Below are 20,795 nucleotides of genomic sequence, written 5' to 3'. Positions count from 1 at the left end.
GCCATGAGTTCTTTTTCTTTTCAATATTCCTCTTTGTAGGGCATATAATATTATTAAATTATATCTATTATCTAAACAAATCCTCTGTATTCTTTCTTCTGAAATAAATGGATTAAACTACCTGAACACTAGTGTGGTTCCATCAGTTACTTCTTTTTTTCTTATAGTCCTTGATCTACTCATTTTGATGCAGAAATGACATGCAGTGAGATGTTTATTATAGACAGCATCTTATCTTTCACCTAAATTGTACTTCTTTGTCCCTTACAGGTTTGTTTGGTTTTTTTTGTCTCAAATGTTTTAATGTTTGCAACTGATTTTGCCACTCATACATTTTTGTTATGTTGTGGGAAAGTCTATGTACACTTTAATTTTTAGTTTATATATTTCATGTTTTTAGGATAAAAGTTTATTTTTAAATAATTTTGATAACTTAGAAAAATGTTCACTTTTTTACATAAAAGCTGATATCTACAATCAAATATATTATATAATAAGGAAGTTATCCCCTTCACTCCTCACTATGTAAACTTGGCTTACATTTACTTCCCACTTTTATTTATACTCATTTCTCCATCTTTCATGCTATAATCAGGATTTATGCAACAGACTACTTTAGTTAATTTATTTCTTACCATTCTTTCAATTATTAAATCTTAACTCTGTGCTTAATCTATCTTAGGATCATCAGTAGTTTGTTCGTAGCAACTGCACATTCTAGGGTCTTTAATTTTGACTTATTTATTTGTCTGCTGAAATGGGTCTTTAAATTATTTGTGTGTTTTACTGTGGCTTGCAGAGTGTGTGTTTGTAGAGAGGTGGATTCATATACCTTCTCAGTCCTGCAGATGTCTGTCTTCTGCATTTACTCATGAAGGACAAGGAGCTTAGTATAAAATTCTTGAGTTTGATTCCTTCCAATAGCTTAACTGTTCTTTTCATTGTCTGCTGAAATTAGCTTTGCAGAGGAAATCTTAGGACAGAAATCCTGTTTTGTTTTCATCCTGAAAAGCAATTCTTAGGATATTTTTTATTTTTATTTGTAACAGAAATATATGTATTTAAGGATGAGTCCAAGGGGTACAAGTCTTAATATTTCCAGAAACATATTGAGTCCTTTCAGCCTATCTGGAATTACTAGCAAAATCTACCATGAGACTTCAGAGCTTGGGCCCTGGAGTCTGAGAGACCTAGCTTCAAAGCCCGTTCTGGTTCTCACTGTTTTGGCCTTGGAAAAGATATTTAATCTTCCCAATCTTTAGTTTCTATATCTATAAAGTGGAAATAATAATGCTGTCTACCTCATGGGATTTTGTGTGTGCGTTTTGTGAAGTAATGTACTATGGAGAGCACCTAGTGAGTAAACAGTAAAGACTCAGTAGATGGTAGTCCTCAGAGGAAAACAAAGCTATTGTCCTAAAATGGGCTTCTGTTTCTTTTCTCCAAATCTATCGTCTTGTCTTTCTTTGCCATCTCTTAATTATTTTCCTAAAAACACGTTCTGGAAGTTCTCATTATTCTCCACACCATTAACTCAATTTTCCACAACATCAATTCCACAATATCCATACCCGTATTAGTTTACTTTCTCCAATGCAAACGTTGCTTTTGCTAATACCACCCTACAGTCCTTGTAGTCTTCCTTTCTCTCGGCTTCCAGTTTGCCATCTCAGCTTGCTTTATTTATTGACTTACTGCTTTTCTCTGCATTCTTCTTTCCATAGGCTCTACAGTATTGTTGTTTTTCTTCTCTGCTGTCCTCTCTTTTTCTTTCTCTTGCCTTTTTTCTCCTGTCCCTTGTACTCTCCTTTTATGTGTTTTCCCTTTTCTTCCTTTCTTTCTTCCTTTGTCTCCAATTTTGGCTTTTTTATTCTTTTCAATTATTCATTCTCAATGAGAAACTCTGGCATCATACACTGTGTGGTGCTGTCCCAGCTCTACTCAGCAGCCAAGCACAGATCTACGCACCTCTGCCGTTGGAGGGGGTGGGATGATGGGCAAAACCCCCAGTCAATTTGGAGATCCTGGCAGACTTCCCTCCACAATGAATCTGCTGGGTGAGGATGGTATCACTTCCTGTCCTACTATCAAAGCTGGAGGTTTGTGGGCCGGTTCATAAAGCCCTGCTAACCTGACTTCCCTCTGCGGCCCCTCTAGTACAAGACGGTGGCCGTGTTCAGAGCTAGGGCTCTGCAGTCAGACTGCCTGTGGCTAGATCCAGCTCTTGCTAGTCATGTGACCCTGAGTGGCATCATTGAACTTTCTGTGCTTTGGTGGTCCTTATATTGGTAATGAAAGTAATAATAGTACCGCACAAAATTGTCATGAGAAATTAATGAAATAATGAATATAGAGTACTTCCCACAGTATGCCTGGTACACTCAATAAATACTATCTAATACTCTGTACTTTTGGAGATACATCTTTGAGGAATTACATTCAGTAGCAAGAAGGTGTGGCTGGTACAACAGGAAATCCCCAAATCAAGGTGTTGGTTCAGAAGCTCAAGGCTATCGATGCCAGCGTCTATGACATTCTCTTCATCTTTTCTTGATGGCTGCTGCAGCTCCAGCCCTCATAGCCACCTTCAGGTAACAGGAAGAAGGAAAGGATGAAGGAGGGTTAGGCAGTCCCTAAAGCAGGAACACAGAGGCTTTCTCAGAAATGCCCAGTAGAGTTCCATTTGTGTTTTATTGGTCAGAACTCTGTCTCCTGTGCATCCAATCACTCACTATCAGGGTGTCTGGGAAAACATGATTTTGGCATCTCAACGTACAGAGTAGGAGAGACAATGAAAAAGAACCCTGGAATTTGCCCCTTATTTCCCACCATACTTTCTGGAGTTGAGACTCTAAAAACAGGGATGGGAGAGATACCAGAATTAATGTGTGGGCTGCCTTGAAAATATAAAAGGGGGACTTGTCCAGTAGAGAACTATGTGCCTGCTTTTTTTTAGCCAATGAATATCTTGGGTCTTTAATTCAGGACACAGACAGGGAAACAGAGCTGAGGTGGATTTTTTCGGCGGGGGGGGGGGGGGGGTGGGGGGGGGTGGGGGGGGGGGTTGTTAATCCTCCCTCCTCTTCTTTCCCTGAAGTGACAAGCCAGCTTTGTTTTCTTAATGTAAAAATGTCACAGTTAAAAATTATTTTCTCATTCCAGTCACATCAGCCATATTTTTGTCATTGTTTTCTGTTAATCTTAGTCAATCTTTTCCTCTGCGTGTGTGTGAATCTGTGTGTGTGTACGTACAACCTGTAATTTAAAAAAATATATTTTTGTTACTATTGATGTCTAATTAGAAAGACTATTCAGAGTTGACATAATAAACCAGGAGTTTCTAAATAGAATAACACTTACTTAAAATTCTAGAATCCAAAATGCTTAGTGATTTTCATTTAAAAGTTTAAAATTAAAGCAGAACATTGAAAATCCTTGTTTAAAAATATGCTTTGATAAGTGTGTAGAAAAGCATTATTTTAATTCTTTGTATCAACTACTAAAAAAAGGAAAAGGTTGTGATTTAGAATAATAGTAATAACAGACATACAGCCAAGGCTTCAACTCTGCGAATCCCTGAACTGTGTAGAAGTTTCAAAAACATTTCCGTCGGGCAGTTCAGTGATGTGAATAATTATGCACAAAGTCCTCCTTGTAATATGTGGTGCCATAAAGCACTCCGCTATCAAACCAAAGACCATCTCTCCCTCTCCATCCTCTACCTCACATCAGAGACCGCCGTCAAGTGGGAGGCTCTGCCACAAGCAGGGGACTTGTTGCAATGGGTACAAACAGTTTCTTCCTCAGCCAGTCAGCTTCCCACCTACGCCACTGGCTTGTTAACACCAATCTTTTTGACAGATCTTAGCAGCATTATTATTTCACTAAACAAACCTATACCAAGGTGTTGAAAATGCTATTTTGTTCGTGTGTTACAGAAGCTAAAAAAAAACATACTGTTAAAGTTTAGGAGCGTAGAAAAAAGCTTAAGTAAGGATTCGTCAAAGGCTAGTATAAATTCAGAAATGGTCCTTTCAATTCTGAGATGAAAAGTTACTCATTTCGGTAAGTCATAATGACTGTTGTCTTTGGGAGCCTATGTGTGCCTGGCACTTTATTACCTGAAATTCTCGCAACCACTTTATAGGGTGTCTCCACATTTCAGTTGAGAAAACTGAGTCCCAGGGAGATTCAGTAAATTGCCCAGGGTTACAGGACTAGGTGGTAGCAGGTCCTGATTTAACTGGTCTTCCTGACTCTCATGCATAATTACACCATTCTCATGTGAGTAGAGACTCCATTTATTATTATTTTGAGAACAGATTTAAATGAGAAATAGAAATAATAGTGTCTTCTTATAGACCCAGGTCAGTTAGTTTAAAATTGCATATTTCTTCATGCCAAGTGCTGGACAGTCTACAACAACAACAAAACAGAAACAAAAAAGCAAAGAGGTCCTTTGTAGGCGTCCAGTGATACCCATACAAGTCACATTTCCAAACCTGGAGGTATTGTTACCTGTGTTTTCTGTCACTACAGCCCCACTTTAGTCCTGGAACTTTGGGATTAATACAGAACCCAGAACAAAACAAATGCACTCCCATTAGCAATATCTACTCCTGCTCACACTGGGAATGACAGTCCTTTCCGGGTCTTCATTAACCAACAAGAGAAGATTGGTTCCCTCTGTGGGATGGTCCACATATCATTCTTGAATCATCATTGGCATGCACTGGCTACAGCCAGAATAATGCTCTTACCAATCTCAGCATGCTTTAAACACTTTCTGCCTCATCTGTGTTCCAGCTCACCACCAATTCTTTTTCCATAAATAGTGACTTATTTAGCGTCTCTACAATGATATCATTTTTCTGGCTACTTATTCCCACTTCTATTTTACACAGTCTTAAGAAACATAAAAGGAGACTGGTTTTGTCTTAGATATTTTGTTGAACACTTAGTAAGTGGGATATTTGGATGACCGCTGATTGGTCATGCAATTTCCCCGCAGGTCTGGTCCAAGCAATTGCCCATCATTGCATTAGGCAGAATCACTCTTGGATTTAAAGCAGATTGTCCTGTTTAGGAAACAGTTTCAGTATCAGGAATTGCTGTCATTCCGTTTGTTGTTGATAAATTCATTTTCTGTACTAAGATGTAATTGTGTTGTCCTTTTTCTCAATTGCCCCTTACATGCTTATGTTTATAAAACCATTGGTGGGGAGGGGGCGGTGAGGGGAACGTTAGTTTTTGTTTTTTGTGGGGTTTTTCTTTGTGGGTGTGTGTGTGTGTGTGTGTGTTTTCTTTTTGGTCAATGCAGGTGAGTCAGTCACTCAAGATTCAGTATTGGTCCTTGTTTTTAAGGGCCACCAAGTACAGTTTTATTTCCAGCACTCACACATGTCCAGAATTGTCTGGGGAAACTCTTAGGGAGTGAATTTTTTTTAATTTAAATGTTAGCAGTGATACTTAGAAACCCAACAAAAAGAGCTAGATAGAATATCTCTTTTAGGATAGACCTAGTTCTTCTAAACCCACTGATGGGCCCATGAAATACTGTGAACTGCTCAGAGCAAAAATGTAATGAAAACAGGTAGTGTGAGCGTCCTCAATTACCCTGTTTTTGCAGCTGGAAGCTAGAAGGGCTTTGGGATGAGGTTCAGTGGAAGTTCCCTGACCAGGCTGTAAACCACATCAAACTGTGAGCTTGTCAGGCAAGGTGACAAGGTCACAACAGTACTATTAGGAAATAATGGAATAATGGTATGACATGGAATAAGAATCAAATATTATATTTTTAAAATAAGATGATTTTCCTCACTTTATATCTGTCTGTTTACCCTTGATGGAGTGTGCTCATGTTGGGCTGTTGGAACCTTCAAGTGAAATTAAGACTCAAGAGTCTTCTGAATTCTGTGGTAAAAATTAGACAAGTGAGTAGAGAGAGAAACATTGTGGGTACAAAAAGTGTGTGGCCATGGGAATATGATATACCACACTTGGCTTCCTGATCCAGTTGTCAAAGACCCATCTGACAAACCATGGTGTGTATGTCAGTTTCACCTGTGTGGGTCCATCTCCAGATGTGTTAAATAGTGACTGATAGCATACGCTCTGGGGCCAAGTATAGCTCATTTGAATTATAGCACTACCACTTACTACCTGTACGTACTTGAGTTACTGTGTGTAGCTCAAAGCCTCGGTTTTGTCATCTATGAAATGGGAATAAAAGTTTACTTATATGATACAATTTTTTCAAATTATACTATAGTAATGCACGGACCCACATGCAGTACCTGGACTTGACCAAGTGCTTACTAAACGTTGGTTATTATTATTACAAGGTCCTTAAAGGATGCAAAACTTCCTAACAGGATAAGATTACATATATAAGACTCCCCATAAAATTATGTGTGTTTTATTGCCTTGAAAGGTCACATGTACAGGCAGTTATAAATGTTACCCTTTTTGTGTATATTATCATTCACGGGTAATTTGCAGTAAGTCCAAGAAGAAACATGAGAGACGAGTGGCGTTACTGCTTGTGACTTCTTAAGAGACAGTGGTTACCAGACTCAGGGCTGAGAGAAACTTGTTCTTTTTCTCCATGTTGGTTAGACTTGTAGCCTCTAGATCATTGCTGGCCCCAAAGCTTTTGGTGCTCAGTCTTCCTGTTCTTGGAGGTGCAAGGGGTCTTGGTTTTTAGATGCCAGTGAAGCATGGGCCCAGGCTAGGGGGTCCTACACTACTACTGTGAACTGCACACTTCCTGGCACTTCTCTGCTTTCACTCTGTCTGTGGTTTACCAGATGTCTGATAGTTGGACTTCTTTGCCTCTACATGATCCCTGTGAGCATAACTATGCATGGGTTATAAAACACGAATCAGAATTCTCCACCAATGAAAGTTCTCTCAGGATAGCAGATTCCCTGATGGCCTTTGTCTGGGTTGGTTACCTTTCCACAGGTAGAGAAACCACTGATTCCAAATCCACTGGTTTTCCATATTATCTTCCTCACTTTATTTTGGTGAAATTCAGAAAATTTTGAAATTAAATCATTTCTGAAGTTGTATGGTCTCCGCAGAAATTAAATCATTTCTGAGTAGGATTTTCTAAATGCCTGCTTCGTTCCCTGTGTAGTTCCAATTTCCTGAAGCTAATTTCTTCCCTCTAATTGTAAGCACTTTGAGAAGAACTAGCTTTTGCAACTCAGCATGAGAGCAAGTAACTCATTTCTTCAGGCTGAGTTGAATGCAGAAGGCTTCCCGAGTCTGCCTGAATACAACTGCTTGCGGTACAAAATACAGTTTCCCTGTCCTGTTACTATTATTATATTTTTAGTGCTCAGGTTCCCCAGAGTCAAAACCTTGTACTTCATATTTCTGAGGACGCTTGCCTTGGTGCAAAGGGTAATGTGGGGAACTTATTTCTCTTCTCTTGTTCCCCCAAAGGGTAAGATTTAGAATATGGAAGTTTTAACTGTGCGTTAAATATTATTTGAAAATCACTAGGTTGATTTAGACATATTTGTCAAATTCTAGTATAATTTTAGGTGTCTTGCCATTTGCTCATTCTGCTTTACCATAAATAAGTGGCTGGAATGTTTATCCAGACTGAGCTTTTGTTGTTGTTGCTTTAGCCCCTCACCCAGTAACTACACGGGGAAAGAGGAGATTGGCATCACTTCTCAGGCAGAGCTAGAACATCTTACGTTGAGACTAACATTCAGAATTTCCCCTTGATTCATTTCCTAATTTTCCTTGCAGTGGTGCATTGAGTCTATTGAATTATTCTGTGGATTCTGTATTCGTCAGCAGAGGGCCAAAGCGTGCTATTTGATTTAGAAGCAAAACTCCCCTGCTTCCAGGGATGCATCACACAAACTCCCCCTCTTTCTTCAGAGTTTCCTGCCTTATCGGGCTCTAAATTGGTTCCTAACGAGTATTGTATTAAAACAAAACACAGTGATTATGTTTGCATTGCTCTTGTATTTTAAAAATTCATGTGGTTGGGTTTTAATTTCCTTAATATTGGGTTCTTTTGTTAATGCAACCTTACAAAATAGTCTAGATCCAATCTTGCCCCCTCTGAAAACTTTGAAAATGAGAGTCATAACTTGCCTTTCATTTTTAATCAGAGGTCATAAAAAATAGGCATCAGACCTCTGTAGGACGTTCATCTTCCAGTATTTTTCATTTTCAAGCCACCAGGTAGGAGCTGTGGTTCGTAATTTAGCAAAACATTGTACTGCCTAGCACTTCTTCAGTACTTCTTATGCACTAGAAAAATAGGTTAAGTACTTGGCATTACTTTGATTCAGTTGGTACGATGAAGTAAAGTAGACATTAGCATCCACATTCTAAGTGGGGAAACTTTGGGAAGTCAGTTTCACATCGGAAGGAAATGAAGGAGCTGGAATCTGAACATTGAGCTCCCTCTCGTTAGGAGATCACCCACAAAAATGTGTATGTGGTGGTTGTGGTGGGGAAACTGTAGTATAAAGTGAAGCATTGAAAATTAGGTACAGTTGAATTATTGGGGTTAATCACTTTGTTAAATTATATAATTGTCTCACCGCTGTGCTGTGCACCTGACACTAATATAAATGTTGAATGTCAACCGTAATTGAAAAATTAAATAAATAAAAAGAAAATTAGCTACAAGTAAGATACCAGACTCTCCTGCTCCCTAGGACATGCCAGTGTTCACCCGTGTGCATGTGACAGGGCACAGAGTCTGCCATGAGCCCCCTGTCACACCTCAAGGAAGGCAGTGAGTCATTGTCTCCCTTGCCCAAATGTGCTGACCCATCCTTTGCAAATATCCTTCTAAAATGACGATGGTGGACAAGAAAGAAAATAACTGCACAAGTTGCAAGATAATGATTGTATTTCCTACTTAAGAGATTGTCATATCTCACATTCAAGACTAAATTGACCAAGTGTCCCAGTTAGAATTCCATGCATGCACGGAGTCAGGGGCCGTCCAGTATTTCCGTATTCTTCACAAAAGAACAAAAGTCTGTGACTATGTATTTGGGTTTGTTTTCTGTGTGTTTAGATTAGCATTGCAGTTCTCCAAAGAAAGTGTCTTTTGTTCGGTAGCCGTTGTCCTTTTCAGTGCTGAGAGCCATGAGAAATAGGTACCCGATAATTTCATATTATAACTATTTATTGCAAATTCGGAATCCCCCCATCACTGTCTGTGACTTGGAGCCCAGCGTTGGGCCCTTGTACCACATTCTCTTTTTTTTAAGAAGCTGAAAATGGGGATTTGTTGGTTTTCGTGGACCATTTTTCCATATCCCACATATGCGTGCAGAGTGTTAAACGTTGCTAAGTTCTTTGTTAGATTGCAAAGCAATTGCCCGGCTGTACATCTGAACGAGGGATGTTCCCGAGGCCTTCAGTTTTGACATGAGCTTAGTGTAATTTTCCAATGATGTTGCGAGCTTTTACAAAAAGGACAGCAGGGCCAGAATTGGGAGCCGTTTTGTTGAGGAAACTGGAAGTCCTCCCCCTTTTCAAAATGAAATTACACTGGCTAATCCCACACTATCCATTATAAATTTAAGGTTACGTGATCTGCCTCCCTCAGACGAATGTCCCTTCTCCACGTTGAGAACAAGAGCAGCATTTGGCATTTGCTTAGCCCAAACCCAAATCGCTGACCCTTTGTTTTTAGTACTTCGCCATTTTGCTTTTGCTTTTTAAATTTGCTTGTGACTCTGCTTCCCCCATCTTTTTCTTTTTTTTTGGTACAATGATTCTTACCTTGTCTTTCCCCAGTCCGTTTCTGACCTGGAGAGACGTGCAGCATGTTATTGTCAGGACTTCCCGTGCAGGACATTTGAACGCTAATGACTGGAAAACCAATGCTGCTGGTTTTAAGGGTGAGAACTTCTTTCATATTCTGTCACAGGCAAAATATTTTTCTTCCCCAGCCCCCCCCATTTTAAACGGAGAGCAGGAACTAGAATGCCTCAAAAGAAACTTTCAATTGTGTGCTAACACATGGAGAGCTAGATCTTTTGATAAATCAAAGGCAGATTCTTTTAAAAAAAAATTAAATAATACACATAAGGCAGATGTCCTTGGCTTCCCACATCATATGTTAATTTCTTAAAAGATAACCAACTCCCAAGTATAGTCACCTATGGGGCTCCTGATTGGTTTATTTTCTGACATTGATTATCTGAGTGCTATTTGTAATAATGTATTTAAAATTCCTCACCTTCTCTTAAATAATAATTGGTATATTTTGTTGACTGCAGTACTATTAGTTGCTGGGTCATGCTTTCTATACATTTTGTTTTGTTTTTTGCAACTTCTGCAAACAGAAAAACAGGCATACTTCTAAAGCATTACTTTATATAAATTAAAAGTTCTTATGAAACTTTATAATGTGCAGTCTGTATGAAATTGTGCATAATATATTTAAGAGCTAAGTATTTTCCCTATGACTGATAGAGATGATAGTTTCCTCAAACTGTCTTATTAACGGTAGCCATTGTGTTTATTGTCATTCATAACATATTATAATAAAACGGAAATAATTGGGTAAAGCAGATGTCCTAAAGTTTACTCAATTTACTCACGTTTCAGATGACCTCAATTTTAATCCATTAACTTAAGTTCAACAAAGATTACTCTTTGTCATATCTGCAACTTAAATTTACTTTCAAATAATCTTATTATCACGATATATTCCTATGGATAAAAAACATTTCATAGCATAGGAAATATGTACTTGAAAATTGAGCTTTTGGTCTTCAGATCGTTGGTTGCATGCTAAATAATCCGGGACAAATCATTTAATTTTTCTGGGCCCTAACTTCCGCGACTTAACCATTTTAGAAGCTGAATAATACTATACATATGTTATCTTACATATGATTTTAATATGGCCTTAGTGAATTATACCCAATGTATGCAAATATTCATGCTGGAAATGTAATTTAAAAATTGTGTGCAAATAGCTTATTATTGTCTTATGCTTAGCCAACACCTATAAATATACCAAGCAGGCAGTCCATATAAAATAGTTGTTTGATTAACATCTTCACTGAAGACTTCCCTCTGTTTTTAGAAAAAGAATATCCCTTTGTTTCTGAGTATTATCGAATACCTTTCCATGCTTATAAACTATATAACACAGCAGTGTTCAATGAGCTTTTAATCTAAAAAGTTGTACTTGTCGGGGTCACATTCTCTGAAGCCCAAATCAGGACACTCCATCCCCAAATAGCAATTGTAATACTTTAAATTTCTATTGTTCTTGAAATTCAGTTATTTCGCCACTTGTTTCATTTGATTAGCTTCCACATGCTCCCAACTCCTACTATATAAATTCCATGAGGCTGGAGGGTGGAGTTGGGTGGGGATGGGGGTGGGGGTGGGACGTGGGGAGTGGGGGTGGGGGGGCGGGGGAGGGACCAAAACTTAAGCTTGGCTGGTTCAACACTGCAATGAACTTCTCAGCAGAAAGTTCACAGACTAAGTACATTGACCTCCACGAAGCTGAGGAATCAACTTTAGCCCAAATAAAAGTCTTAGTTTTACTTATTCCTTTTTGGCAACTTAGAAAGAGCAAATGGTTCTAATAAAAAACGCAACTCTTTTGAAAACCTCTGTTGGTTTTGGAAAGGGGGAAACGGAGGATTTAGACTAAATCTCCAGATCCAAACCCGATTCTGAAGGGGGCTGTCCACTACTGCTGGCAGGGAGGAGAGAGCATTTTACTATTGCACGTGGCAATATTTAGTATAATATTTCACTCTCCTCTTAGCTTGCTGCCAAGAGTAACAATTAAAGTTCGCTTTTTCATAGATGAATTACCCTGAACGGTCTGGACTCCCAGTGGAATTGTTTTGTAATTTTGTTGATGGCAAGCCCCATATTTCATCTAAACATGATCATAATAAGAAGAATTTTTCCAAAAAAAAAAAAAAAGGAGTGATTTTCTTTCCTACTCTAAGCATTACCATTCCCTCCCTAGTGTCCCACAAATAAAAGTGATTAAGACAGAGGCTAGCAGGGGAAGCCATGTGCTTGGGGGAAGGAGAGAATGCAGGTCACTAGGACTGGAGAAAGATGGGCTGACTTCTTATGAAATAAGAATTGAACGAACCAAAAAAAAAAAAAATAGCTAATTCTTGGAAGAGGTCCGTGCAACAAGAGCTCAGCGAGAGCTCGTATTTTAAATTAGGTCAGCCGGCTCTTGCCGACCTTCCTTAGCAGGAACACACGGCCAAACATTCCTCCTTAGACAAGAAAAGGGAAGTTGCCTCCAAACAGAAGCCTGTAGCCCCGGGTGCTCTCCCTCTTCCCAAGCACTCAGTCCCGACGCCCAGTGGGATGTGCATGAAATGGACTGCAAAACACCTGTGCTGCCCAAGGCTTGCTTTTGTGCCCTCATATTGGGCAATTTCACTTGTTTGAAGAGTGTTTTAAGTTTTGTTTGTTTTTTTAATGAGAATAATTTCACAAATTGCTTGGTAGGTGTTCTTCTGCAGTAGGTACAGTCAGTATCAACTTCAGAATTTCCTTCTCATCAAAGCAGCTCAGAGTAGAAACCAATTTGGTTTGGGGTCTCGCCATCGATAGACTTGAGAATCTTACTTATCACTGGTAACTGTAGAGAAGGGAACACCCTAAAGAGTAACCTCTTACCAAACACTGCCAAGTCCATTTCACACAAAGTTCTCACATTTCTTCAGACATACCCGTATGTGGGCCCTGCGAGGCAGAGAACAGATGATCTAGGTTGTTGAGGCCTCTGCCCAAGGCAGACTCGATCCATCATTACTCATGTGGGTTGGGACTTGGAAAATGGACAAGATTCCCCCCAGAAGCAGCTCCTGGCTTCCTGATGACTGGCATGGGCAGGTTCTCATTCAGGAGGTTGGCCTTGCAAAAGTGAAAATTGTGGGTCTCGACCAATTCGTGTATGTGTTTCTCGGAGAGGCTTTGCCCTGGAATTGCGTACTGATGAACCGGGTGCACGAAACCTCCTCCTCCTTTCTTTGTGCTCTCGCTGTAGGCGCCCTCTATAAACAATCCCGCAGTGAGTTGTTCACAGCAAAGGGAGCGAGGTGGCAGCCACGCATCAACACTATTACGCTAATGGTACCTTAATTTTTAACCATTTTAACGGAACAATTATTCTATCCTGCTGCTTCTTTAGTAGTAACAATAATAATAATAGTAATAATAATAAATAACTACTTGTTAGAGTATAGATGAGATGAGTGTGTTGTTTGTTTATTCTTGAAGATTTGGTTTTCAAAATAAACATAGACCAGTGAATACATACCTATGGAAACTGACTAAACACTGATTGTTCTAGCTAAGTTTCAGACACCTTTTGACATTTAATGCCCTCTGGATGTAGTTTCCTTAAAAATAAATGGAATAAGTAAATAAGTATCATGCACCTATTAAAGAATATACTTGAGATTATGCATGAGAATAGGAAAGCTTTGTGTGAGACCAGATGAACAGATGTGATAGGCACCACTGCAGAACTAAACTCCAAATTCCAGTATTTTGCTGCTGACCAGCATTTGCAATGCCAGGAGATGACTTGGCATTTAATTGTTTGGTGTGTTTTTCCCCCCAGTATTATTTTTTTTGCCTTTGATCCCTTCCCTTTCCTCTGATGAAAAGTCTTTTCTGTTTCTTTCTTTCCTCTCCCTGCTCCCTTGTGCTCCTTAAAATGTACAAATCGGCTGTAGAAGCCAGGGCTTTTGCGACCTGGGTGGTTTTCTTCATAGAGTTTAACTTATGTGGTCCCTTCGTTTATTTATTCATAACTATCTCCTGACCACCTTCAGCATGCTAACCCAACCCAGGCTGAATGAAGTGGAAGGAAGTGTCGGAGGCCCCGTGACGTGGCTCCATCTGATCTGGCCTCGATGTTGCCTGATCTGATCCGGCCGCGGGAGGACTCACATACAGACACGGACTGGCGCTGCTCCTTTGTTTCCCCTCCAGCCAAGCCCCAGTGATCTACCAGGTCATGTTAATTCAGTGACGACTGTAGTTTTCCCATCATATAAAATGTATCCTAACCTCAGCGGCACAAAGCGTCTAATGTAGACACCATTGTGACATGTGATGGGCATTTGGACCAGCTCTGTGTGTGTACATTGGATATGTAGAGCCATGCTGAGGACTTTAATTCTGCATTCTTCAAGAATGCATAGCTAGTATCATTTCAGGAAGAACTTAGCTATTTGTGGTAATCTACCCCCTTCTTTCTACTGCTTTAATCAGAGGGTCCCTCTCTCCCGCAGTCACCTAGGCTGTGAGCTGACAACCCCCCCCACCCCCCCGCACCTCAACCCCATCCTTATCTCTGGTTTGCCGGTACAGTTATAATTATAATTGAATGCATGCAACATCCGTGCTTTAGTTTTTTTTTTCAAAGTGTCTGTATTTGGATTATATGACTGTATACAGCTAAACGCTCTTAAATCTAGGAGCAGGAATAGACGTCAGATAATAAATTAGGACCTTCTGTCATCTTTACTAGGCGAAAGAATGAAAAAAATGTCATTGAAAATCAACAATGACAACTAAGTGAGCGAGGTTACCACGCCTTCCATTTCACTGCCCTCCCAGACTATGTAAGTCTCTTTTTTTCTACCAGCATGTTGCTGAAACCTCCCCATCCCCACTGACTCTTTCTTTGACCACAACTAAACTACTAGATTTTTTTTTTAATTTTCTAACTGATTTCCCACCATGAGAAAACAATTGACAGTCTAACATGACTTCTTAGCCTCCAAGGCCTTAACTTTTAATAACCTTTATTACCTTTCGTTGCCATCATTTTATTTGCACTGGTAGGGCTGGTAATTGTAAGATGTTCCAATACATTTTTAATACCTACCTGTCTTGCTTTGTAACTAGTTTGTAAAATAAGTTTGTAGCACATTAAAAAGAGTTAGAAGTACTGTAACCATTAAGCATGCCGTGTGTTGAAACTAAAGATTTTGAAATATGGTTTGGGTGTATAAAGCAATATTTGATGTGTTACCGCTTGGAAAGGTAAAGCTAAGCTATGTTTTATTCTTTCACTCTATAAATACTATGTCATCTTCGCTGCCTTGCATGTTGATATGATGTTGGTAGCTATGATTAAAGCCACATAATGGACCTTAATGGGTAATCTGCACATCATGTTTTTGGAGAAAGGTCAAGGTGAAATGCTACCCAGATGCCTCACTCCAGCCCTAGTCTCATTTGCAGAAATGAGCCCTTAGTTCTTCTCTTATGTAATGCAAAGAAAACGGAGGAGAGGGTAAATGCTTTTGATTCTACTTAATAAAATTTGCTCACTGGAAATGCAACCTGTGTTTCCTTCAAGATTTCGTTTTATACCATGCTCTATGCACTCATACTCATTTACTAGGTATTAACTTAAAACCATTCATTTTTGTACTTATTGACCATTGTATATATGAGCTTTTCTTCTTCTTCTCCTCCTCCTCCTCCTCCTCTTCCTCCTCCTCCTCCTCCTTCTTCTCCTCCTCCTCCTCCCCCTCCTCCTCCTCCTCCTCTTCCTCCTCCTTCTTCTTTTTTTTTCTTTTATTAGATTTATTTTATGCTGAATTTACTCCCAGGCCATACGTTTTTGTTTCTTCAGTTTCTTCTGGGATATCGTTTTCTTCTGTGCAACCTCCTCTTCTGGTTTAGGAATAGTCTGCTTCTTTTCAGTAAGAATCATGTCCATGTGGCAGCGAGGGCTCATGTGTGGGTTAATCCGCCCATGGGCTGTGTAGGTTCTACGCCGCATCTTGGGAGCTTTGTTCACCTGAATGTGCTCAATGGCCAGAGAGTCTACATCTAACCCCTGAGTTCAGCATTGCTCTCGGCATTTTTCGGCATGTGCAGCAGAAATTCAGCACTCGTTTTGGGCCACCGACCCTGTGTCCAGCCCCACTGTTTTGCCTGGGCACACCTACCAACTCCACCACTGTAACGACGGAATGGCACTCACTGCTTCTGTAAAGGGACGTCCTTCAGATACTTGGTGGCTTTTTGAATATGCATACCCTTAAAGGCCTGGGCAGTTTCACGAGTGTTCTTAAAGTGAACACGAAGATTTGAGCCTCTTGATTTGCATGATTTCTTGGGGTTTTCTGGGTCTAGTGAATAGGAACCATTTTCAGAGGTCACCTCAGGCCTTTTTGGGGAAGAATGAGCTTATCTTCTTGCTCAGTTACAAAAAAGATGCGAGCCTCACATTATTTAGAGATTCCACTTTTGTCCTTTTTCTTGGTGGGTAGTTCACGTAAACATCTACGTAGGAGAGTGATACAGATGCCCTGGCAGCAAACAGCTTGACTTTGCTTCATCTTGTCTCGTATCCAAAATGCCCATTTGCCCCATCCGTGTTCAGCTCATGCCTTCAGATATGTGAGGTTTAGACATATTTTCTACAAATGAGAATCGTTGTTTTCTCTATGCTGGTCTTTGAACGATAGTGGTAGGTTTGTTACACTTTGGGATGTTTTGTTTTGTTGTCTTTTTTCATCCCCAAGTACATAATTTTATATGTAAATTTGCATGTGGTTTCACACACAAACTAGAATGAAAATGACTTTTGCACTATTTGACTGCTGCCTCTATACCAGATATAATTGGTTAATGAAGAGAGTAACATTTGGAGTAGTTTTGTGGTTTTGCCACGGTCTTAAGAACCATTAGATTCTATAGTAGATATTTTCTTTGGCCTTTGATGGGAGCTAATGGAAGTTTTTGTACTTGGTTTTTTAGAATGTGGGTAACATAATGAGAAGGCTGAGTTGAATGAGAATTGCTTTGAAAATGGGAAACACCAAACATGAGTCTTAGAAGTATATTTGAAGACACCACAACTTTCTGCTCCCCGAAATGAGGATAAAGATGCAGAACTCTGTTGTTAGAAAGCTGTTTGGGGTTGAAGATAATTAAATTACCTTGAGTGGGCTAGAGAAAATGTATTAAGGATTTTGTAATAAAATTATCACTAATCTGTGTTAATACTAGTTTATCTCATAATCCTATATCAGTGACTATAACCACATATCAAGCACAATTATACATATATTCTGTTTTGAAAATTAGTTTTAATGTTTAAATATCACCTTGAATTCGACCTACTAAATCTTAGAAGTTGTAATCAGTGTCTTCAACATAGGAATTAATGATAGAAATCTGAACTAATTGCAGTTATCAACATCCTATCAACCCTCTAGTCACTAACATACAGTATAAAAGCTGTGAGTGTAAAATATGATTTTTTTTACAATATGCAGTAGCCTGTACACTTACAGAAAATTGATGTCTCTTTTCGTGTGATCACTCAGTTTTACAAATTCTAGTGAGGCTGGACTTCCCAGGTATTTAAAAAATTCTTTCAGCAAGTGAATTTGGCTCTTCTTAATGGTAGCAAATCTTGATATTTTAGGCAAAGATAAAACTCATCAAACTCTAAACCCAGTGATACAGAGGGTGACCAATGAGGGCCAGTGCTGTTTTAGGGAAAAGTTTGTGGTGACGATGAGGAATGAAATGGATTCCTCTGAATCACTAGTAACTGGGTTGTGAGTCCAGTTCCAAAATAAGATCCCCACAAAGAATTTGAAGCAGGATAGTCATATCAAAACACACACACACACACACACACACACTCATTCTCTTATAGAGACTTTTAGCAATCATTTTCTTATTTGAGGTTTTGTATGTATTTATTTTTATTTATTTATCTTTATTGTTGGAAGTATTACACATGTCCCCTTTTTTCTCCCCATTGACTTCCTCTCCCTGCTCACGCCCCCTTCCCAGGCCTTCACCCCACTGTTGTCTGTCCGTGGGTTACACATATATGCATATAAATTCTTTGGTTAATCTCTTCCCGCCACCCCGCTTCCCTCTAAAATTCATCAATCTGTTGCAAGCTTCAGTGTCTCTGGGAACAAAATAAACATGATCAAAATAAATCCAGAGGTTTTGCATCTATTTAAAACAAAAAACTCAGCATAGTATTTCAGAGCAAGGACTCCCAAGTCATACACTTGGGATTGAATCTTAGCTTTATGAACAAATTTATCTGGTTAATCTATATACATTCTTAATCACCTTTATTGGAGTAAATTTACATATAATAAAAAACACCATTTTAAGCATACAAATGTATGCATCCATGTAACCATCACCACAATCAAAGTCTAGAACATTTCTGTCACCCAGAAAGTTCTTTTGTGCTCCTTTCTCATCCCTTAGCCCCCACAACCCCCATCCTGTGCAACCAGATGTACTTTCTGTCACCATAGATTAGGTTGTCTTTTGTAGACTTTTATATAAGTAGAATGATTTGAAACTGGCTTCTTTGTCTCCATATAATATTTTTAAGGTTTAACCATGTCATTAGGTATATGAGGGGTTCATTCCTGTTTATTGTTAAACTAGTGGCCTAGTGCGTGAAATTTGTGCACATTAAAAGGGAATTAATTAGAGGAAATATTTTAATATTGCTATTTGCACTTTCTTTACAATAGAAGTGTCAGAGATGAAAGAAAATAAGTAGAATGTATATGAAAATCTCCCTCCTGTCAGAGTCTGGGGCACGCCACAGGATCCAGAGTCAAGTCCCCGCCCACCCTCATGCACCTCGAAATTGCGTGAGACCCATACCTGACTGGCCCCAGCCCCATCAAGTCCTGTAGGGGGAGGGGCACTGCCTCAGGTTCCCCAGCCCTGGTGCCAGAGTGGAGGGCATGAAAGCGTGATGACCATTTGCATATTTGCTCTTTATTATATAGGATGGTATTTCATAATTGGACTATACCCCAATTTGTGTATTTGCTTTTTCATGGGCATATTTGTTTCCAGTTTGGAGTTGTTGTAAAACTCGTATGAACAATTTGTGTGAACAAATTATAACTTTTTAAATATCAGACAGTGAGCAAAGGGCCCTCTAATTTACCACAGACCCTGAAGCAATCTAAATGGCTAGCCAGATGTAGAGCATTGCAGGCCCGAATACAGCATAGACACGGGTTGGGTCAAGGAAACGCTAAGAGGCCATCCTTGTGGGCATGGTGTGGACAAAGGGAAGAATGAGGAAAATGGTATCCTATACAGAATTTAACCTAGTATGCACTAAGGTAAAATTACCATCTACATTGTCATGCATCATTCTCACACAACAGTTAGTATTAGATTAATAAACAATTAATTAGTATTCTGTTAAGTATTCTAATTGGATTCTAATTGGATTAATTAGTATTCTGTTAAGATTCTTGTATGATAAAAATTGAGTATATGTATGTAAGAGTCATGGCCTTTAACATGCTGTGTATAGTTTAGAAATGAAACTAGCTCCCTGTTACTTTCAAATATTAGACATACTATTATATATTCTCGCATTTCTTGGAACACTTTTATTCTCATCTTTGTGGTCTCTTATCTAATTTGGGTTATAGCTTACATTTTTCAATGATTCTAGCTGATGATTCTGGTTAAAGGGTTAACTTCCTTCATTGCGTTCTCTGTTGTTGTTGTTGTTTTTCTGTAATACTGCTTAGATTTCAATAAACAATCAATGGGCTCCAAAGTATTGGAGAAAACATAACCAGCTGTTTATTAATGAGTTACATTAATATCACATACATAACCTAGGTCAGAAACATACTTACATCTAAGAGAGTGGAAGATGTTTGAGAACTTTGAGTTACTGTTGGGAACTGAAGCCTGTCTGAAATAGTTTCAAGAGCATTTACTCAGTTTAAACAGATTTTGTAGATTTGCATTTCTTGGAGGATTGGGGATTAAAACTGGATGAGATAGCTATGGCAAAAGCAACGGTCAGGGTGAGGGAAAAGAGGATTCAGTGTGCAAAAAGAGCAGGTATAGTGTGATGAGGAAAGGAATTGACAAGCCCGGTTGGCGTGGCTCAGTGGTTGAGAACATCTGAGTGTAAACCTATGCACCAGGAGCTCACAGTTTGATTCATTTTCAGGGCACATGCTTGGGGTAGGAGGCATGCAGGAAGGAGGCAGCCAATCAATGATTCTTTCTCATCATTGAGTTTTTATCTCTCTCTCTCCCTCTCCCTTCCTCTCTGAAATCAATAAAAGAAAATATATTTAAAAAAAATAAAAAGTAAGTAATTGAAAAGAACTGACAGCAAAGCTACTTGAATCCTAGAATTAGGGATTCTCTTTTGATTTAAAAAACATTTTGGCGGAAACCGGTTTGGCTCAGTGGATAGAGCGTCGGCCTGCGGACTGAGGGGTCCCAGGTTCGATTCCGGTCAAGGGCATGTACCTGGGTTGCGGGCACATCCCCAGTGGGAGATGTGCAGGAGGCAGCTGATCGATGTTTCTCTCTCATCGATGTTTCTGACTCTCTATCTCTCTCCCTTCCTCTCTGTAAAAAATCAATAAAATATATTTAAAAAACAAAAAAACAAAAACGTTTTGGAGCCACTGCAGTGATTTTGAGAAAGTGAGTTGGGTTATAGTAATGACTTTCAAACAAGTTGATTCTACTTGCTTGTCTGATGTCAGAGTTTTATTTCTTAAACTGATGGTGTGAATCCAGTGGCTCTATGATATGTCCTACCACATGACATGTCTATAAGAAACTGATTTGCTAAAATGGATGAAAATTCTCTTGCACTGATCATTTTATATTATCTTGGTTTGTAGTTGTGTATTTCTGACTTATGGGCTGTGACATTCAATGAAAATTTTTATCATCTCTTGGCCTCCTTCTAAATGAGAGTTATAGGGTTGGATATA

The 20,795-nt window shown here is 39.1% G+C and overlaps 1 protein-coding gene across 5 annotated transcripts in view; it reads left to right on the top strand.

Annotated features, from left to right (window-relative positions):
* The window catches only part of PCSK5 (proprotein convertase subtilisin/kexin type 5), a 413,582-nt gene that overhangs the window by 202,423 nt on the left and 190,364 nt on the right, over positions 1–20,795 (top strand). For 4 of the 5 annotated variants that reach the window (XM_070431475.1, XM_070431474.1, XM_070431476.1 and 1 more), the window contains exon 10: positions 9,790–9,893. In XM_070431475.1, coding sequence (XP_070287576.1) covers positions 9,790–9,893 — 104 coding nt within the window. Of the gene's footprint in view, positions 1–9,789; positions 9,894–16,785; positions 16,851–20,795 lie in introns of those variants that run through there. The other variant, XM_070431478.1, reaches the window with a different exon arrangement.

This window comes from Myotis yumanensis, unplaced genomic scaffold, assembly GCF_028538775.1.
Source record: "Myotis yumanensis isolate MYYU_CA2020_CCGP unplaced genomic scaffold, mMyoYum1.0.hap1 SCAF_12, whole genome shotgun sequence".
In the NCBI taxonomy this organism is placed as follows: domain Eukaryota; kingdom Metazoa; phylum Chordata; class Mammalia; order Chiroptera; family Vespertilionidae; genus Myotis; species Myotis yumanensis.
The sequence above is the reverse complement of the archived record's forward strand: the minus strand, read 5'-3'. Positions and strand labels throughout refer to the sequence as shown.